Here is a 22,600-nt window from a genome sequence, read left to right as displayed (position 1 = left end):
TTTGCCCCAAACATAACGCTCTGTGTTCTGGACATAAAGTTAATTTCTTTGCAACATTTTTTGCAGCTTTACTTTAGTGCCTTATTGAAAACAGGATGAATGTTTTGGAATATTTTTTTATTCTATACATATATATATATATATATATATATATTTCAATGTTTAAAAACATGTTTTCACTTTGGAATCATGGGGTATTGCCTGGAGATGGGTGAAAGATTTGTAAAATATTTTTTATATTTTGAATTCAGGCTATAACACAACAAAATGTGGAATAAGTCAAGGAGTATGAATACTTTCTGAAGGCATTGTATATATTACCACTAGTTTATTACTGTAAGTATTTATATATCCCTGCTACCAGTCACTTTTCATCCCTGTTTACATGTACTGTATATCTGCCTATCATGCCAACACTGTCACGATGGCACCCACCCACCCACACAACAAATCCACCCATTACTTATGCTGCTGCCGTACTGTTTACTATTATTATTATTATTAATCCTGCTACCAGTCACTTTCTCCTAATATCCACCTACAGGTACACACAGTATCTACCTCAAATGCTCCAGCAGTCTTTTTAGACCTTATCAATTGCCAAGTGAATTTAATCTTGTTTATAGACTACATTTGGCATGTCCATGTCTAGACTGCAATTTACAGTAGGCCTAGCCCCTATATTAGTAGGAATGCTGTAGCTTATGTTTAACAATGTATTTCCATATTGAAGCAATGCAATTGTAACATTGTGGACTGTAAAAAATGTCTAAATATTGGGCAGGTTATTTAACCAACTTGGCTATAATGGACTAACATTCAAATTAGAGTTAATGACAATGCAATACATAAAAGACTAAATACTCAACTCGAAGAAACCACATTTTTAGCCATGGAGCATGTTCTGATTGGTCAGTGAGGAGCCAAGCCGCGACACACACACAACTTGTTTATTCATCAAAACCCAGTCACTGCCAGCTACTGCACCCATCATTTTGGTTGTGAAAATATCACAAATATAACGCTACCATCAGCACTATGATTTACCTTTGCGTTAGGTTTGTTAAAATCGAGCACAGTATGTAAAAAATGTCACCTCTCAATCGCTCTAATACACAACAATATATGTCTTTAAACACAATCCTGCACAACCTAAACCTCCCTCATCCTTATCTCAAATACCTGTCTGTAAACCTCCCTCAGCTCATTGACCGATCAGTAGCCCTTAGCAGTGGGACTTTTGTAGACATGTCTTTGTATTGTGTTTTGAGAATCTGCAGAGAAGAAGAATGAGGTGGTTGTGTCTTTACTGTTGTAGTCTTGATGCCATACCTTTCAGTATCCCTTTCCGGTTTTTGTCCCACAATGTTGTTGTGCTCCATAATGGCAAGTTGTGTCCACTCCCTCATGCGTGTGTACCTAAAATACAACCGCTTTAGGGTATATTTCAGCAGGGCACTGTGGAAGGACTCCAGGTAAACCAAGTTTTACAAAGAGAAAAGGGGGTAGACTAAATTGATGACATGGTCTGGAAGGTACTCTATGGTTCACAGGCTACCTCTAACCACCTGTAACCCCATATCACAAACCCATACACACATTACCCATTTTATGTCAAATTGAGCTCTCTTAGCTGTCAGGTCATACATATTTTTGCCAACTTACCTTCACCTTGTGCAGAGCTAGGGGTTGGAAGCACATTCTGATGGAATAAGATTCTGTATGACCTACAACAAAATACATAACAATATACAATTGAACCAATTGGATCTCTATTCGACTGGCTAGCTTAGCACACCGAAGATGGACATTTCAATATTGCCAGCTTGCTGTTAGCAAGATTGCTAGCCAACTGAGAACCAACTAACCAATCATAGATTATTTAAACAAATTCCTCATTGCTACCAACACACAAACAGAGAGTGAGTTAGCTTTCTCGGCTATTCTATTTTTAGTAGCAGTGTTTTCATGGTAAGAGTGGAATAGATGATTACCAGTTTGCGCTACTCTTATTTGCTAACATTAGCTAGCTTATGTGAGCTAACGTTAGAATGAACAAACAAAAAATGTTTACTCTGCTGAAGTTAGCATTGGCGAAATTGATTGACAGTGTGCATCCAAAAGACCGCTATAAGATTTTGTTGACGTCTTTCAGAGTTCAATACAGGACTGTATCTAGTTGGTCCAGCTAGGCTAGCTAACGTTAGGTTACATCTAATAGAAAATCTTTCATTTTGTTATGAAAGAAAAAAATAGATGGTTTCGCATCACTTCTCAGCTGGCGTCGAAATTGATTCCTCATCAGTTCAGATTAAAAGTCCCTTTGATCATCTTTAGTCACTGTAAGCATAATTCTTGATAGCAGCAAGCAGGTTAGCTTTTTTTAGTCATGAATCTTGTTCTGGACGCCGCTCTGCATAGTGGTCACTAGTTAGCACAGCCACAAAGACAACACATCAGATTTTTAACATAACCTTAACCACCCTAACCATAACGCCTAACCTTAAATTAAGACCAAAAAGCTATTTTTTTAAATGAATTTGTACAATATAGTCAATTTTGAATTAGCTGCTGCCTTATTTAGGGGGACTCATTCAGTTCTACGGGCAGCATCATGGGAAATATCAGCTCGGTAGAATGGTGAATGATAATTCCTTTTGCACTTGTTTGTAATTAGCACAGCCAGGCACAGAACATCACACGGGCATTATGACAAACGTTAATGAAAAACAAATGTTTAACAAAATATATTGCCTAGAGAAATTCTGAGATTTGTGTGTGTTGTTCGTTTGAAGTAAACAATGCCATATAAATCTAAGATTGTGGGTACACCCCATCTACCTAGTGGGGCGGTATTTAGATTCGCTATGAATGCCAGACTTTGTGGTTCACTATGAGCAGGTGAATACACAGAAAGTCAAAACTTTCTGATTCTACCAGTTAAATTAAAATGCACTCTTTCCAACTTGTGGTTTGGGTCATTTTTATGTATGACAAAAATACAATGTTGTTAATATAGTAATGACTATGTGCAGTGGCAGAGCCAGGGTGAATTTTCCTTTAAGGCTAAAGATCACAAATTCCTGAAACCTGGATTCATCAATTACAAATATTAAATTTTCTATGCATTCCAACACCTAGCTGGACAGCAAGATTAGCATGGATTTCTCAAACACTTTTATTATATAAGCTAATGAGTGCGCAGCTGGTTTGTGTTATGTTGTGTCACACTCCCCACTGTGCACTCACTCCTGTTACAGTCAAGCATCGCAGGTGAGAGGGAATCTCATAGGCTAATGAGGTGGGAGTGGACGCTAGGAGCTACGCCTTAGGAATGAAAACACTAAGTTGAAAATCACAGACAGGAAGTATGGAATAAGTGGGCTGTGTATTTTGTGTGTGTGTGTGCATGTATGTGCGTATGCCTGATGGTGTGTGCACTCGCATACATGCATGCATGCTTGTTTGTATTGTGTGTGTGTGTGTTGGGTTTACACAGTGGCTGTGTGTATTGGTCCAGGCACTGACCCATGGTCATGGCCCCCAGGGGCCTCTCTCTGTGTGTAGGGCCCAGTCCTGAGGGAGAGGCAGACAGGCACACAGCTGTGTTGGCCCGGGCAAATGCCAGCTTTATGGCCCCTCTGAGGCTCTGTGCAGGAAGCAAAGCTTCCCAGTACACACTGGTCCCCCTCTCAGTCCCAGTACACTACTCCTTTCATTTGGCACAAAATCTTTAGCTTAGGCCAAGGTGGCACAGAGAGAGAGGGCTGGAGAGAATGAGAGGAAGAGATAGACCAGCCACCAGCAATTCTCTCTGTGTGGCAAGGAAGACATGGCTGCAGTGTTTACAGTGAGGCTTGAGTCGCAGGTGGCACAATGCATTTGTAATTAAGGTATTGTGTGTTTTGGTCTGACAGACTGAGATTGAGAGTGAGAAAGAGAGATGGGGGAGAGAGAGAGGGATAATGTTATCTGTAGGTGTCTTGGCCTCCTGTACAGTAGATGAATGACCCAGTGCTTAGTGGTTGGTATTTTCACATGCTATTTTCTCCCCTAGACATCAACCCTAAATGGTATTATGTAACCTAGAATTGATGCAGAGTAGGACTGCTTGAGATGCAGAATAGGTTGGGATTTAATATCTCTCATCTCTCTCCTGTTCCCAGGAGCCCTGCTTCTAAGACAGGCAGATTAATACCACTCAGAGCTAATTGTCTAGTGGATGCCATGTATCTGGGACTGGGAGCATACAGTACTATGGAAACCGACATTATGTCTGGGCCCAAAGTTGGATCTGGGGTAAAAGTTGGACTGGATTCCCTTGATAGGGTCCAGTCTGGGGTAAAATATGAATTGGGTCCTACCACAGTACACTTTCTCAAAGTCCAGATCCTACAGTAGCTATACAGTAGCTATTACAGTGAAATAATATCATGCTATTGTTTGAAGAGTGCACAGTTTTGAACTTAAAGTTATTAATAAACCAATTAGACACATTTGGGCAGTCTTGAAACAACATTTTGAACAGAAATGCAATGGTTCATTGGCTCAGTCTAAAACTTTGCACCTGCACTGCTGCCATCTAGTGGCCAACATCTAAATTGTACCAAGGCTGGAATAATACATTATGTCCTTTCTCTTGCACTTCAAAGACTTGCACTTTCTTTCAAATGGTATCAAGAATATGTGTATCCTTGCTTCAGGTCCTGAGCTAGAGGCAGTTAGATTTGGGTATATCATTTTAGGCGAAAATGGAAAAAATGAGTCCGATCCTTAAATGTTTGGTAACACAATCTATAAACCACCTGCTTATTTTTCATAGCTTTGTAGAATTTTCTGTAACTATATACTCTAAATGCTTCACTCAGTTGTAGTTCAAAGACAAGTGTTACCACTAACAGATGCCCTTTGCCTTGATATTGCACTGTAAAAAATATCTAGTCGTTTGATCTAATTATTATTAAGTAAGCGGTTCCACAGCCATTGATTTTTTTACTAAACTTTTTGGTCCAAGTGTTACCTGAACTCAAAACAATTTGTGCCCAAACTTAGTTCCAACTTGAGAAAACATAAAATGTGTTTGCTGGAATTGTCCCATATGTTTAACTAGAAATTAATATTTTCTAGGCTGTGGAACTAGTTACACACACATTCACACAAAGTGCTTTTAACATACAACGTTTTCAACTTACATATGACACATGTTGACAATAAACTGATTAAACAAAACATTAAGAACACCTTTTCTTTCAATGACATGGAAAGTTGAATCCAAGTGAAAGCTATGATCCATTATTGATGTCACTTGTTAAATCCACTTCAATCAGAATGAGACAGGTTAAAGAAGGATTTGTAAGCCTTGAGACAGTTGAGATGTGGATTGTGTATGTGTGCCATTCAGAGGGTTAATGGGCAAGACAAAAAATTGAAATGCCTTTGAATGGAGTATGGTAGTAGGTGCCAGGCGCACCAGTTTGTGTCAAGAACTGCAACGCTACTGGGTTTTTCATGCTTATTAATTTACCATAGTATGGACTGGTGTTTTACCAAATAGGGCTTAATTGAGATGCATTCCAGGTGACTAATTCATGAAGCTGGTTGAGAGAATGCCAAGAGTGTGCAAAGCTGTCATCAAGGTAAAGGGTGGCTAGTTTGAAGAATCTCAAATGTAAAATATGTTTAACACTTTTTTGGTTGCTTTTTGGTTGCTACATGATTCCATGTGTTATTTCATAGTTTTGATGTCTTCACTATTATTCTACAATGTAGAAAATAGGAAAAAATACATAAAAACCCTGGAATGAATAGGTGTCCAAACTTTTGACTGGTGCTGAGTGTTGAAAACATTGTATGTTAAAAGTGCCATTGTTGTGTGTAGCCAGTTGCCTTTTTTCTTAAGATGCCCAAATAATAATTTAAGTTGAATGAACATATGATACAAGTTGAGCAAACATACTTGTACGTTTGGGCCAGCAATGTTATATTGTTCAGGGAACACATTGCCCGATAAATTGAGTTAACATAAAAAGGCTGTGGAACCAGTTACTTAATAATAATTAGTTGAAACAACTAGATGATTTGTTTTACAGTGTGGTGTCCTGGAAGAGGCTACCCTAAATATTTCTCTAGGAGCAGAGGTCTCCATCTGGCCTGGCAGATATTATGTCCTAACAGAGGTAATTTCACTCACGATTGCCTGGGATTATAGAGCATCCACAATCTCGCCAGGAATGTGTTACTAATTTGGGCCATTCTTCTCTTTAGAGACCAAGTGTGGCTTACATACAAACACACATGTTCACACACACACACACACACACACACACACACACACACACACACACACACACACACACACACACACACACACACACACACACACACACACACACACACACACACACACACACACACACACACACACACACACACACACACACACACACACACACACACACACACACAGAAATACACAGCACAGCTATTCCATACCTTCCAGTTTGTGATTCATAACTCAGTGTTATCATTCCTAAGGCGTAGCTCCTTGCGCATAGCCGTGTGAAATATGGGTGCTTAGGGGGCTGCAGCACTGCCTGAAAAATCGGAATAAATGTTTTTATTGAAAAATATACATATAAAACAATTGCACAAAAGTAGTGCACTGGGCCTTTACTAGTCCTGTATTAGCGGACCAATATAGTCGTCTGTAGCACGCCAGTGCACAGTGGGGAGTGTGACACAACATAGCACAGACCAGCTGCACTCATTAGCTTACATAAAAAAGCGTTTGATGAGAATCCATGCTATTTAGTAAGGAAATGCATGTGGTCTCTCTTTCGCACTTCTTCTCCCACACCCTCTCTCTCCTATCCCTTAATCCCTCTCCCATTCTATTTCTATCTGTTTCCTTCCCACCAGTGCTGGAATCTTCTAGGTTTAGTGTACTGGTACTGACATCAACTTGAGACTGCAGATTTGCTATCTCAAGTGGAAAGCACTCTTTGGGCAGAGAGAGCCACCCCTGGTAGGCATGACTGGGTCCAAGAGCAAGGCTAAGACATTTATTAGGGCACATACCAATTACTATTTTTGAAGAGTTGCATCTCGTCCGGAACACATCTGTCTTTCATCGGAATGTTGGGTCATCCCACGCCCTCGTAGTGCTGTTGTGTCTGTTCCAAGTGGCTAGGACGATGTCCACCAGCCAGGGCTGCTAGTCACATACCTGGGACTAGTGTGGGATTATTGTCAGGATAAATGAAAATCAAGCGGTACCCCAACCTTACGGGGTGGAGTGGTAAGTATAATTGGAAACAAATCATTTCATTCAATACAATTCTACTCTCCTTCAAATCAAAAAGGTGTTCATCTGTGCAGTTTTTTGGTCTTTTAGATATATTAATATTCTCAATTCCAGAGCATTTAAAAAACTCCCATAGGCCTTTTTCCCATGATATCATGGCACTTATTTATTTAAAAAATGCAATGTTATGATTGGCTTAACATGAACCCATGTCATCCATTAAACTGTATATGTGTATATGTGGGCTCCAGACTAACTCTTTCCTCTGGTGGCACTGGTCCCATTAACATTTTCAGATGGTGACACCAGCCCATGATTCGGTTACACCAACATTTTGTCACAGCGTCACACAATAGAAAATGTTTGTAATAATGTTACACACTCTTAGAAAAAAGGGTTCTTCGGCTGTCCCCATAAGATAAGCCTTTTGTGTTCCATGTAGAACCCTCTGTGGAAAGGTTTCTAAATGGAATCCAAAAAGGTTCTAACTGGAACCAAAAAGGGATTTACTTGGAACCAAAAAGGGTTATTTTATGGGGACAGACAAAGAACCATTTTAGGTTCTAGATAGCACCTTGTTTTGTAAATGTAAAGTCATTCATAGTGCTATTGGTATGGTATGATTCAAGAAATAAGTTGTTTCATCTAACATTTCCAAGCAGGAATGCATGATAAAGATATTTTGAAGTGCAACATCTAAACCAGTACATTTTGGGTTGACAATTAGGCCATTGTGTCACACCCTGATCTGTTTCACCTGTCTTTGTGCTTGTCTCCACCCCTCTCCAGGTGTCACCTATCTTTCTCATTATCCCCAGTATATTTATACCTGTGTTCTCCGTTTGCCTGTTGCCAGTTTGTCTGGTCAGGTCTTACCAGTGTGTTTCCCCTCTCCCTGCTTTCGCATGTTCTGTTTCCTCGGTTCTGACCATTCTGCCTGCCCTGACCCAGAGCCTGTCCTGCTGTTCTGTACCTGCCTGACTCTGACCCATTGTGCACAAATACCAATAGGCTAATTCACTTGGGGCTAATAACTGTGGAAAGGGAAACTTGAAACCAAAACAGGCAACTGTTTTTTTGTGTGTGATTGAATTAGGAAATTTGCGCAATATGTATGCATTTTTCTTTACCTCCCCTTCTCTCCATCTAGGCTACTCAGAGCACACAGGGACAAACAGGGGCAGGGCAAACACTGTCATACAGGATCAGGATGCTACTGTTTGACTAAATCATGGTTTTAGCTGCCCCACAATTATAACGTTTTGAGCAAAGTGACCAGCTAATTTCCAACTCTCAAGTTTGTCTACTAGCTCACCGTTGTTGCCGATACTTTAGGCCTAGGGCTTATTTGACACATTATTTGAAAGGATTTGAGGGATGGTTTAAGAGGTTAAGACAGCTTCATGTTCCTCCGTGTCCACAACACTGAGGACTTATCATTGTCCTCTCACACCAGCACAGTCATAAAGGCATGGTAGTGCCTCTTCTGTCTCAAGAGGCTGAAACAATTTGGCATGGCCCCTCAGATCCTTAGGAACTTTTACAGCTGCGCCATCGACAGCATTCAAGCTGGTTGTATCACTGTATGTTATGGCAACTGCACCGCCTTCGACTGGAAGGCCCGAGTGAGCTCCCATGTACATGCCAGACGGCATCAGAGAAAGGCCCGAAACATTGCCAAAGACTTCATCCACCGGAGACATGGACTGTTCTCCATGCCCCTGTCCAGCAGATGGTACTGGTGCATTAAGGCTCAGACCAAAACTCCTAAACAGCTTCTTTCCCCTGGCCATAAGACTGTTAAATGGCTAACAAATACTGCTCCCCCTCACACCCGCTACTAAAATGATTATTGATTCGATGTATTACTACCACTATGCTGCTGTTCATTGATTGCCATTAGTGCCTATCTCATTATCTTGCTGCTGGTTCTATTACTCCTGTTTACATGTACAGTGCCTTCAGAAAGTATTCACACCATTTGACTTTTTCCACATTTTGTTGTTACAGCTGACCGCAGTCAAATTCCACATGGTGACTATGCTTGTCCATGCTCTGATGCTGCTGATGGTCATTAGTAGCCTACCATACCTGCTAACTGCCTCGTACTCAGCACTCTATTGTTCCTTTAATCACTCTGACGTCATTGCAAATGTGTTCTGATATCTAATCAAATACTTCATGAGAGCCCATGAGCTCATGAAGCGCAACAATCTATAGGCTATGCAATGAGAGAACTGTTTTGATGACCTCTATTAAGAATAGGAGGATAACATCCGCTTTCTATAGGCTAGGCCTACTATATATTTTTTTCAACTTTCCTAATATTAAGCACATTGCTTCTCTTTACAACCGGAGTATATCCAACCTGGTTGGCATGAAAATGAACCAAGGGAAAAACATCTTCCATTCGCTATTTAAGTGCATACAGTAGATTACGTGTTTTTTTCCCCGTGCCACTGTTTTGAGACTGGACTATTATCATGGACCTTTCTAAATCAAAACACATTTCACACATATACGAAATAATAGATGTAAAGAGAAGATTGAATCAAGGATAATCTGATGGATGACAAAATTAGCCTATCACTTGTGAATTATGTATTATCACTTGTCAATGATGCCCATCTTGTGTGCAGTAAGGCAAGAAACAGTGCATGCCTTTTTTTGCGACTTTTTCAAAATCATAGTAACACACCTCCTGTAGCCTAGCCCATAGGCTGATAAGGTTAGCCTAGCCCATGTTTGATAAGGTTAGCATCACTAAAGTGGCCAAATAGCTTCTTAAAAGTAAGCATATTAATCTGCTTTACAATGAGTGTAGAGCCTAACTGGCATACATGGGCAGCGCACAAGTTTTAAGTTAGGGGAAGATCATTTTCACCATAATAATGCACATTTATATTAAAAGCATTACATGCATAATCACATTTGCGGTCACTTTTGAGAATGGTGTTTTCCCATTTTGGAACATTTGCACATACAGCCTTGTGCGCATTGCTGAACTTATAATGTGAAGAAATATCCTAATAGTTTATCGACATGTTAAGCTAAATGTTTTGATCTGTTACGTCAACCTCATTGCTTAAAAACGTTTTTGATGCTAGTGGTTGTATTAATTTGGGATCTATCGCATCCCACAACTGTCCCAGACTACATTTGGAATATGTATTTATTGAATAGATAAACTTTTGCACTATGGGGGATAGTAGAATGACATAGGCTAGTGCTTTTGCTGTTCGTTAGGGCTGCTCATCTCTTCCAATATCTTCAATATGCACCTCAGAATTGGATAAGGATGTGCGCAGTCGCTTCCCGGATGTGTCTGTCTTCACTTGTAGCCTGTGAGAAAGACCTGATTACATGACAGGCATTGGCTAATACGATTTGAGCTATCTGAGAGAGCCATGTGAGTTAGACGTGCTTCGGGAGAAGGGAATAATAATTATTATATTCAGCCCAAGGGCACAACGGCCACTGCCCGCCAAAGGAATGGATTTTTTTAGGGTGCATTACGGTCACACTAAGGGGATGCCGCCGGGAAATTTGAGGCATTATCAATGCTTATCAAGTTGTGAATGAGAGACTGATGAAGTGTGTGCAGCCTGCGCAAAGAAAACAAAGCCGAGCTCATGCCTTTCATGCAACTTTTTTAAAATCATCATTAGAGTTGCATCATGCAACCTTATAATGTATTAAAAGTCCAAACATATTGCCCAATGTTTGTATCACATTTAAAGTTGCCTAAATAACTGTAAATTAAGCATATGGGAGGATCTGTTTTTTTGTTAACCACTCAACACAGAATAGCCACATGTGCACACTCCCTAAAATCGTTTGGAGAAGATATACTTTCTTTTTTATTCAGCTATGTTCAATTGTATTCTTCATACTATACATTAATATAAAATAATGCTACGGAATTCTAAGCAAATCATGTCTGCTAAATTAACTAATGTCGCTCATAGCCATATGGAAAAGCCAGATCAGGGCCTAACATAAGGGCAACTCCAAGTATGCTATTCTGTCATTTATTCTCACATCTAAACGCTCCCCTCACCTTTTCCCTTCGCTACTGGAGTTCAGTGCACAACACATCAGCTGTCTAACTAGGCAAAAAAAACTTTACGAGCCAAACCTTCATATCATAATCGCTACACACAGCCTACATCATTATCATCATATTATAACATCATAGTCAAAATAGCGACCAGAATTAATGCGTTAGTAAACCCATTACAACGATGCAGTACAGTGTACAGTTAGCAAGGAGCTTAGCAGTTAAATATGACCATTACTTGGAGAGTTCCAGTGTTGGATAGCCATAGCCAGCTAGCTAACATAGCATCCCTATCTGTTTGAGCAGACTAAACTAGCTAGCTGCATTCGCTAGCTAAGTAAGGGAATGTGAAAAAATACATATAGCTAGCTCTCTCTCGCGCACGCTTCATTTTTCAAGAAATTGATTTGTTCAAAACTGTTCAACTATTGTCTTTCTCACTCTGAGTCGACTACTCATTACATTTTATGCACTGCAGTGCTAGCTAGCTGTAGATTATTATTTCAGTACTAGATTCATTCTCTGATCCTTTGATTGGGTGTACAACATGTCAGTTCATGCCACAAGAGCTCTGATAGGTTGGAGTACATGCTCTGGAAGTTGTCATAATTACTATGTTAGTCTGAATTGAAGTCAATGTACCCAGAAGAGGACGGAAACTAGCTGTCCTCCGGCTACACCATGGTGCTACCCTACAGAGTGCTACTGTAGACTACTGTAGACCTTCATTGCAAAACAGTGTGTTTGAATCAATTATTTGGTGACGTGTTTGATTCTAGCTTGACATTTGTTCATGTTACCATACTACAACTTATTGATTACTTTACATGTGTGTTGGGGTCAATGGAGGGTGGATAAGAACTAGGTGTATGGAAAGTTACTGAGTGAGACAATGGGGGGAGGCAGGAAGTTTACATTCTGTTCCTGACTAGCAACATAGATGTGTTGGCTATCTAGACGTGCAAGGAGGTGACTCCTCCTAGGAGGAGGGTATAAATATATGTGCTTGTGTAAATATGTGTTTGTCTTTTGCAGCTGTTGGACTCAGTGGGTGAATAAACTTGGTTTGAGCTTTTACTAGTTGTTTACGAGTTATTTACTCTGTCAGTACTAAACTCATGGGAATATATTTAGTATAGTTTGATCTAAAAAGGATAACGAATGTTTCACTATTTAAATGTTTCAGAAATCCACCGAGGATTATGGTACTCCCCTGAGGAGCCACCACTCATGTGCAATAATAGCGTTTAACATAATTTTTGAATGACTACCTCATTTCTGTAGCCCACACATACCTTTAAGCTCCCTCAGTTGAGCAGTGCATTTAAAACACAGATTCAACCACAAAGACCAGGGAGGTTTTCCAATGCCTCGCAAAGAAGTGCAACTTTCGTTAGATGGGTAAAATAAAAAGTAGTCATTGAATATCCCCTTGAGCATAGTGACGTTATTAATTACACTTTGGATGGTGTATCAATACACCCAGTTACTACAAAGATACACACGTCCTAACTCAATTGCTGGAGAGGAAGGAAAACGCTCAGGGATTTCACCATAAAGCCAATGGTGACTTTAAAACAGTTAGAGTTTAATAGTTCTTATAGGAGACAACTGAGGATGGATCAACATTGCAGTTACTCCACAATACTAACCTAAGAGTAAAAAGAAGGAAGCCTGTACAGAATAAAAATATTCCAAAACATGCATGCAATTTGCACCAAGCCACTTGACACTGCAAAACATGTGGCAAAGCAATTCATCTTTTTGTCCTGAATACAAAGTGTTATGTTTTGGTCAAATCCAATACAACACATTGCTGAGAACCACTTTACATATTTTCAAGCATAGTCATAGACTGCATCATGCTATGGGTATTCTTGTTATCATTAAAATCCTAGAGGAACACCTGGTACAGTCTGCTTTCCACCAGACACTGGGAGATTAATTCACTTTTCAGCAGGACAATAACCTAAAACACAAGGCCAAATCTACACTAGAGTTGCTTACAAAGAAGACAGTGAATGTTCCTGAGTGGCCACGTTACAGTTTTGACTACTTGTACTACTTGTAAATCTATGGCAAGACATGAAAATGATTGTCTAGCAATGATGAACAACCAATTTGACTGAGCTTGAAGATTTTTGGAAAGAAAAAGTGGCAAATGTTGCGCAATCCAGGTGCTTGAAAGCTCTTAGAGACTTACCAGAAAGACTCACAGTTGTAAACGCTGCCAAACGTGCTTCCTCAAAATCAATTTAAGCCATTTAGAATTCAGCCTGTAACAAAACAAAATGTGAAATAAGTCAAGGGGTATGAATACCTTCTGAAGGCACTGTATATATTACTACTAGTTTATTAACATAAGTATATCTATATCCCTGTTTACATGTACAGTACCAGTCAAACGTTTGGACACACCTACTCTTTTAAGGGTTTTTCTTTATTTGTACTATTGTCTACATTGAAGAGTAATAGTGAAGACATCAAAACTATGAAATAACACATGGAATCATGTAGTAAACAAAAGTGTTAACAAATCAAAATATATTTTATATTCTTCAAAGTAGTCGCCCTTTACCTTGATGACAGCTTTGCACAGTCTTTGCATTCTCTCAACCAGCTTCACCTGGAATGATTTTCAAACAGTCCTGAAGGAGTTCCCACATATGCTGAGCACTTGTTGGCTGCTTTTCCTTCACTCTGCGGTCCAACTCATCCTAAACCATCTCAATTGGGTTGACGTCAGGTGATTGTGGAGGCCAGGTCATCTGATGCAGCACTCCATCACTCTTCTTGGTCAAATAGCCCTTACATAGCCTGGAGGTGTGTTGGGTCATTGTCCTGTTGAAAAACAAATGATAGTGGGACTAAGTGCAAACCAGATGGGATGGCATATCACTGCAGAATGCTGTGGTAGCCATGCTGGTTACGTGGGCCTTGAATCCCTCTGTGACAGGGTGAGTGGAAACTTACTGTGTGCAACAGTGAGTGGCAATTGATGGCAAGCTGTTAAAACATTTCTAGCATGTCTGGGTAACAGGTTTGACGTGTTACGCTCAGTTTTCCACCACAGAACACCAGAAAATGGCCACAAATATTACAACCAGCTTACCTGCTTTTACTATTTTTTTTATAATTGCTTTTTACATTTATTTAGAAAATATTATTTTAAAAGGAATATAAAAATGTATAACCTTTATCTGTTCCTGTCCCCCCCAGGGTCTTTCAATCCAGACTTCCGCCCTCCAGAGACACTGTTCAAGGTGATCTTCTGGCTGGGCTACTTCAACTCCTGTCTCAACCCCATAATCTACCCCTGCTACAGCCGAGAGTTCAAACTGGCATTCATACGCATCCTCAGGTTGGTCTATTACTTTACCACCTATCATATTACTGTACTCCTTAATTCCTCTGCATCTTCAGAATGGTCTTTCATATTACAATTTACTCTGAGAGTGGCCAAGTATTATTCGTAGTAGCTCTTTGTGTGTCTAAAGTTCTGCACATTGTGGTTGTTGTTCTGAGCCATGTAGAAGCCAAATTCAAATGTCCACTTTTACCCTAAATGTACAATAAAGCGTTTTCATTTGGACTTAATCCTTCCCCCACCTCTCCATCCTCAGATGCCAGTGCCACCATAGGAGACGCCCAGGCTGGCATGCCTACAACTACCGTACCTCCCACTTCAATTCCGCCAGCCACTCACGAAAGAACTCGGCTGAGTCTGGCCACTCACAGAAGAACCCTGCCTGCCTCAACGGGAGCCAGCGCACCCTGTCCTCCTCAGCTAGCCCCAGTCCGAGCTACATGCTGGCTTGCCCAGAGGGGGAGGCCCTCTACACCTGCTGGGCCTCCGCCGCCTCCAGGTCCCCCTCCTTGCTGCCTGGGAGTCCTGCTAGCTGCCAACTGGGAACACTGAGGGGGGGTGTGGGGAGTGGAGGGACCCATGGGGGGATGTCTCACAGGGAGTCTGGTCAGGGGGTGTTCTTGTTCCCCTGTGGGGGGCAGAACGGGGAGTGTGGAGGGGACATACCTGAGGATAAGGTGTGACTCTCTGGTAGTCTTACAGATTCATGAGTTGTTGTTGATTGATTCCTGATGGGGATTTGAATCATGTTTAGTCCTGGACTGATGATGGGGAGTGATGTATGGTTCCATTCACTGTCAGTGGTTCAAGTCAAGTGATCCTCGAACGGTCAATGGTTTCGTATTGTTGGTATGGGAAATGGTTGACGATGCCCTCTGCTGTATGTTAGCCTGCTTTACTGAGCATCAGGATCAATCCAGCATCTGTTAAATCGAACTATCACTATCACTGTCAGAGGAAAACGACTACAGATGAGGCTGTACTGTATTTCTCATAAACCACAAACTGTATACTATGGATTTGACAGAAACAAAGTCATGACACCTTGGGACTATGTGTGGAACTGCACCCTAAGCTGTCATCCTTCCTCTTTCAGTTTATCCTGATCTGTGAATGCCTCTTCTCTGCTGGGTCTGTGGTCAGTCAGAGAATGGGGTTGTGTTACATGTAAACATCTGATGATCACTTTTCTGTTACTGTCACTTGATATCTGTATGGAATGTTTGTGCAAATAAAGTATAACCTGGTAATTTAGTAAACTCATCATAAATCTAGTGGTTGCAAAAGATAAAGGAGAAAAAAAAGAGTTTGGCGGGAACATAGAGGGTGTGCTTTGATTTAAGAGATTATAAAGCCACTGCTACTGTTACACGCACTACCCCATATATGAAAAATGTGATAAACTCCATAAATAAATGTATTTTCAAACATTACTCAGTCATTCATATGTCAAAGATACTATATATAGCATACTTAGATTAAGGGCTTGATTCAAGCCGTAGCGTGGAAGAACTGTGTTGTAGCACGCTTGACATTTGAGGTAATTTCCAATTGAGCCGACATTGGCAGCGGTTACTGTGAATGTAGTCTTGCAAGCGCGGTAATGTTGCCTTTAATTGTAAATCGGGCTACAGCGCAGATCCATCGCGGTACGGATTGAATCGAGCCCTTAACACTTCAACTGCCGTATGCCAATGGCCACTGATTTTCGATTTTGCAAATAAATAAAACAAATGTCTATATTGTACAATATGTGTGTCTCAGTGTGCCTATACCGTTTTTTCTTCTTCTATGGTAGGCCTATCACAATTGGACTTTAAGGAGAAAACAAGTGCATCCATGGGAAATATGGGAGTTTTTTTACCTCTACTGGATCAGGGGGTTGAGCTAACATAGGCTAATGTGATTAGCATGAGGTTGTAAGTAACAAGAATATTTCCCAGGACATAGACATATCTCATATTGCAGAAAGCTTAAATTCTTGTTAATCTAACTTTACTGTCCAATTTACACTAGCTATTATAGTGAAAGAATATCATGCTATTGTTTGAGGAGAGTGCACAGTTATGAACTTGAAAATGTATTAATAAACCAATTAGGCACACTTGGGCAGTCTTGATACAACATTTTGAACAGAAATTCAATGGTTCATCGGATCAGTCTATAACTTTGCAATACACTGCTGCAAACTAGTGGCCAAAATCTAAGTTGAGCCTTGGGTTGCATAATATATTATGGCCTTTCTCTTGCATTTCATAGATGGTACAAATTATTTTTTTAAACATGTTTTTTTCTTTGTATTATCTTTTACCAGATCTAATATGTAATATTATTCTACAGTAACTTAACATTTCCACAAACTACAAAGAGTTTCCTTTCAAATTGTATCAAGAATATGCATATCCTTGCTTCAGGTCCTGAGCTACAGGCAGTTAGATTTGGGTATGTCATTTTAGGCAAAAATTAAAAAATAGGAAACGGATCCTTAAGATAAAATGCTCCGGAGTTGAGAATATTGGTAGTCTATATATACACATAGACCAAAAACGTGAACAGATAAACACATTTTGGATTTGCAGGAGGAGAGAATTGCATTGAATCAAATGATTCATTTCCAATGAGGGAGGGGTGCCCCTAATAATAAACATTTTGTTTATTTATTATTCCTTTGGCCATATTGTGCAGGCCCTTTTGCAATATTTGAATTGCCATGGTAACTGTCCTTATTCCATCAGCTCCCCAGCTAGCGCATTGAGTTCCTTGAAGGTTGTGGGAACATACGTTTTTGGTTTCCCATTGGTTCTGGGAACGAAGCCATAAGTTCTCTGACCGGTAAAACTGAAGCAAAGAATAACGTCCAGAGAATTAAAGTGTTCTGGGAACTTACATTTTTTTGGTTGCAGGGAGGTTCTAAGAACGCTTTACTATAGTTTCCTGAATGTTTCCTGGGAGGTTTCATTACAGTTTCTCTATTGTTAAGACACTTTTAATGAAACTGGGGTCGACTTGGTTTCCACCATAACCAACCATCCCGATGACACCTGTCGACAACTTCTGGTGAAATTGGAGGGCGTGCAATTCAAATAAATAATCATAAAAATTATGGATATTAAACATTTAGGTACATACAGTGGGGCAAAAAAGTATTTAGTAAGCCACCAATTGTGCAAGTTCTCCCACTTAAAAAAATGAGAGAGGCCTGTAATTTTCATCATAGGTACACTTCAACTATGACAGACAAAATGAGAAAATAAATCCAGAAAATCACATTGTAGGATTTTTAAATGAATTTATTTGCAAATTATGGTGGAAAATAAGTATTTGGTCAATAACAAAAGTTTATCTCAATACTTTGTTATATACCCTTTGTTGGCAATGACAGAGGTCAAACGTTTTCTGTGAGCCTTCACAAGGTTTTCACACACTGTTGCTGGTATTTTGGCCCATTCCTCCATGCAGATCTCCCCTAGAGCAGTGATGTTTTGGGGCTGTTGCTGGGCAACACAGACTTTTAACTCCCTCCAAAGATTTTCTATGTGGTTGAGATCTGGAGACTGGCTAGGCCACTCCAGGACCTTGAAATGCTTCTTACGAAGCCACTCCTTCGTTGCCCGGGCGGTGTGTTTGGGATCATAGTCATGCTGAAAGACCCAGCCACGTTTCATCTTCAATGCCCTTGCTGATGGAAGGAGGTTTCACTCAAAATCTCACGATACATGGCCCCATTTATTGTTTCCTTTACACAGATCAGTCGTCCTGGTCCCTTTGCAGAAAAACAGCCCCAAAGCATGATGATTCCACCCCCATGCTTCACAGTAGGTATGGTGTTCTTTGGATGCAACTCAGCATTCTTTGTCCTCCAAACACAACAAGTTGAGTTTTTACCAAAAAGTTATATTTTGTTTTCATCTGACCATATCACATTCTCCCAATCTTCTTCTGGATCATCCAGATGCTCTCTATCAAACTTCAGATGGGCCTGGACATGTACTGGCTTAAGCAGGGGGACACATCTGGCACTGCAGGATTTGAGTCCCTGGCGGCGTAGTTTGTTACTGATGGCAGGCTTTGTTACTTTGGTTCCAGCTCTCTGCAGGTCATTCACTAGGTCCCCCCATGTGGTTCTGGGATTTTTGCTCACCGTTCTTGTAATCATTTTGACCCCATGGGGTGAGATCTTGCGTGGAGCCCCAGATCTAGGGAGATTATCAGTGGTCTTGTATGTCTTCCATTTCCTAATAATTGCTCCCACAGTTGATTTCTTCAAACCAAGCTGCTTGTCCGATTTACAATAGGCTTTACAGCAAAAACATGCCATGCGATTGTTTGAGGATGGTGCCCCACATCAAAATATTTTTCAACCAGCACAGGCTTCGTAAAATCACAAATAGCGATTAAATATTCACTTATTTTTGAAAATCTTCCTCTGATTTCCAATCCAAAGGGTTACAGCTACAACATGCATGGTCATTTTTGTTAGATAAAATCCTTCTTTATATCCCGAAAAATCTGTTTAGTTCGATTTTAGTAATCCACTCGTTCAACATGCAGAGAAAGGAATCCAAAGAGCTACCGCTAAACTTTGTTTGAACAAGTAAAAATATATTTCTATTTAATCCCCAGGTACCCTAAAATGTAATTCAACTTTAATATTTGATATGGAAAGAAGTATGGAGGCAGGGTAGCATAGTGATTAGAGCGTTGGACTAGTAACCAAAAGGTTGCAAGTTCAAATCCCCGAGCTGACAAGGTACAAATATGTTGTTCTGCCCCTGAACAGGCAGTTAACCCTATGTTCCTAGGCCGTCATTGAAAATAAGAATTTGTTCTTAACTGACTTGCCTAGTTAACTAAAGGTTAAAAAAAGTAGGAAAGCCCACATACTGATTTCCGACTCTGACTCCCAGTGGCAAAACTCACATTTCTTCCTCGTTTGGGAAGAAACAAGCCTGAAATCTTGAACAAAGACTGTTGACATATAGTGTAAGCCATAGCAATTTCAATCTGGGAGCGAGAATTGCATATGACCAGCTTTCCATTGTAAGAGCATGGGATCTCAAATCTCATACATTATTTTAAAATTTCTACAAATGTCACAGTGTTTTCTATCCAATGGTACCAATTATATACATATCCTGGCTTCTAGGCCTGAGTAACATGAAGTTTACTTTTTAGGGAAAAAAAGAATACAGTCCATGCTGTGATAATATATTTTCTTGCCTTTTATGGTCATGCCATAATTATAGTATCAACAAATGGCACAGACATAATGGCACTGAAGATTTTCATCTGAATCATCAACTAGCTAACCAGTAATCCCGGATGACTACTCCTGGCTAGCGTTTCCATCCCAGAGCAAGCACCAATTAGCTTGAAGCTAGCCCAGCCTGGGCTCCTGTGCTACCACCGAAGTATACTCCTGGGCTACAATATCCGGACCCCTTCTACAGCCGGTAGGGAGCATGGAAACCCGCAGATCCTCTATGACTGGAATACCGACATAATCTGTCCGAGGACTCCCAACACGCCCCTCAGGCGTGACACCCGCTGAAGGCCCATTATGCTAACCAGCTACGCCTGCTGGCTACCTAGAGCTACTTGGAACCCTACTAATTCCACGACTGGTCTATCGACGTCACCGCACGAAGAGGCAAAAACAGACTCACCCCCATCGCGATGTCCCCCAAAGGCTAACTTTCTAGCCCCTGCTATCTGCTTGCTTGCTTACCCGGTCTGCTAACTCTTGCTAACTGCTTGCTTGCTAACCCGGTCTGCTAACTGCTTGCTAACCCGGCCTGCTAACTGCTAGCTTGCCCCGGTCTACAAACTGCTAGCTGCCGGCTCCGGCCTGCTAACTGCTAGCTTTCTTGCCGGGTCTGCCCAGTCTGCTAGCTGCCGGCTCCGGCCTGCTAACTGCTAGCTAACCTGCCCGGTCTGTAACTGCTAGCCCATGCTAACTGCTTGCTTGCTAACCCTGTCTGCTAACTGCTAGCTTGCCCCGGTCTACTAGCTGCTAGCTTGTTTAGCCCCAGCCTACTAACTGGTAACTTGTTAGCCTGCTAACTGTCTGAATCGTCTCATGGCTATGCATGCCTCTCTCTAATATTGATATGCCTTGTCCATTACTGTCCTGGTTAGTGATTACTGTCTTATTTCACTGTAGAGCCTCTAGCCCTGCTCAATATGCCTTAACCAACCATGTTGTTCCACCTCCTACTTATGCAATGACATCACCTGGTTTAAACATCTCTAGAGACTATATCTCTCTCTTCATTACTCAATGCCTAGGTTTACCTCCAATGTACTCACATCCTACCTTACCTTTGTCTGTACACTATGCCTTGAATCTATGCTATTGTGCCCAGAAACCTGCTCCTTTTACTCTCTGTTCTGAACGTGCTAGACGGCCAGTTCGTATAGTCTTTAGCCGTACCCTTATCCTACTTCTTCTCTGTTCCTCTGGTGATGTGGAGGTTAATCCAGGTCCTGCAGTGCCGAGCTCCACTCCCACCCCCCAGGTGCTCTCATTTGTTGACTTCTGTTAACGTAAAAGCCTTGGTTTCATGCATGTTAACATTAGAAGCCTACTCCCTAAGTTTGTTTTACTCACTGCTTCAGCACACTCTGCCAACCCAGATGTCTTAGCTGTGTCTGAATCCTGGCTTAGGAAAACCACCAAAAACCCTGAAATCTCCGTCACTAACTATAACGTTTTCCGCCAATATAGAACTGCCAAAGGGGGCGGTGATGCAATCTACTGCAAAGATAGCCTGCAGAGTTCTGTCCTCCTATCCAGGTCTGTACCCAAACAATTTGTGCTTCTAAATTCACCTTTCCAGAAACAAGTCTCTCACTGTTGCCGCTTGCTATAGACCTCCCTCTGCCCCCAGCTGTGCCCTCGATACCACATGTGAATTGATCGCCCCCCATCTATCTTCTGAGCTCGTGCTACTAGATGACCTAAACTGGGACATGCTTAACACCCCGGCCATCCTACAAACTAAGCTTGATGCCCTCAATCTCACACAAATTATAAATGAACCTACCAGGTACAACCCCAAATCAGTAAACACGGGCACCCTCATAGATGTCATCCTAACTAATTCGCCCTCCAAATACACCACTGCTGTTTTCAATCAAGATCTCAGCGCTCACTGCCTCATTGCCTGCATTCGTAATGGGTCTGCGACCAAACGACCACCCCTCATCACTGAAACACTTCTGCCTTTCTAATCGACCTGGCCGGGGTATCCTGGAAAGACATTGACCTCATCCCGTAAGTAGATGATGCCTGGCTATTCTTTAAAAGCGCCTTCCTCACCATCTTAAATAAGCATGCCCCTCTCAAAAAATGTAGAACTAGGAATAGATATAGTCCTTGGTTCATTCCAGACCTGTCTGCCCTTGACAAGCACAAAAACATCCTGTGGCGTTCTGCATTAGCATCGAATAGCCCATGTGACATGCAACTTTTCAGGGAAGCTAGGGATAAATATACACAGGCAGTTTTCAAACAGAAATTTGCATCCTGTAGTACTAACTCAAAAAAGTTCTGGGACACTGTAAAGTCCATGGGGAATAAGAGCACCTCCTCCCAGCTGCCCACTGCTCTGAGGCTAGGAAACACTGTCACCACCGATAAATCCACTATAATTGAGAATTTCAATAAGAATTTCTCTACGGCTGGCCATGCTTTCCACATGGCTACCCCTACCCCGGTCAACTGCCCGGCACGCTCCACAGCAACCCGCCAAAGCCCCCACCATTTCTCCTTTACCCAAATCCAGATAGCTGATGTTCTGAAAGAGCTGCAAAATCTGGACCCCTACAAATCAGCCGGGCTAGACAATCTGCACCCTCTCTTTCTAAA

The 22,600-nt window shown here is 41.2% G+C and overlaps 1 protein-coding gene across 1 annotated transcript in view; it reads left to right on the top strand.

Moving 5' to 3' along the window:
* LOC123993228 (alpha-1B adrenergic receptor-like) overlaps window positions 1-16,471 on the top strand; it is a 33,911-nt gene extending 17,440 nt beyond the window's left edge. The window contains exons 2-3 of the mRNA XM_046295137.1: window positions 14,583-14,724; window positions 14,987-16,471. Coding sequence (XP_046151093.1) covers window positions 14,583-14,724; window positions 14,987-15,413 — 569 coding nt within the window. The 3' untranslated portion in view covers window positions 15,414-16,471. The remainder of the gene's footprint in view (window positions 1-14,582; window positions 14,725-14,986) is intronic.
* Window positions 16,472-22,600: the final 6,129 nt, after the last annotated feature.

Source organism: Oncorhynchus gorbuscha, linkage group LG13, assembly GCF_021184085.1.
Source record: "Oncorhynchus gorbuscha isolate QuinsamMale2020 ecotype Even-year linkage group LG13, OgorEven_v1.0, whole genome shotgun sequence".
Lineage (NCBI taxonomy): Eukaryota > Metazoa > Chordata > Actinopteri > Salmoniformes > Salmonidae > Oncorhynchus > Oncorhynchus gorbuscha.
Note: the sequence above shows the minus strand (reverse complement) of the source record. Positions and strands in the feature narration are given on the sequence as shown.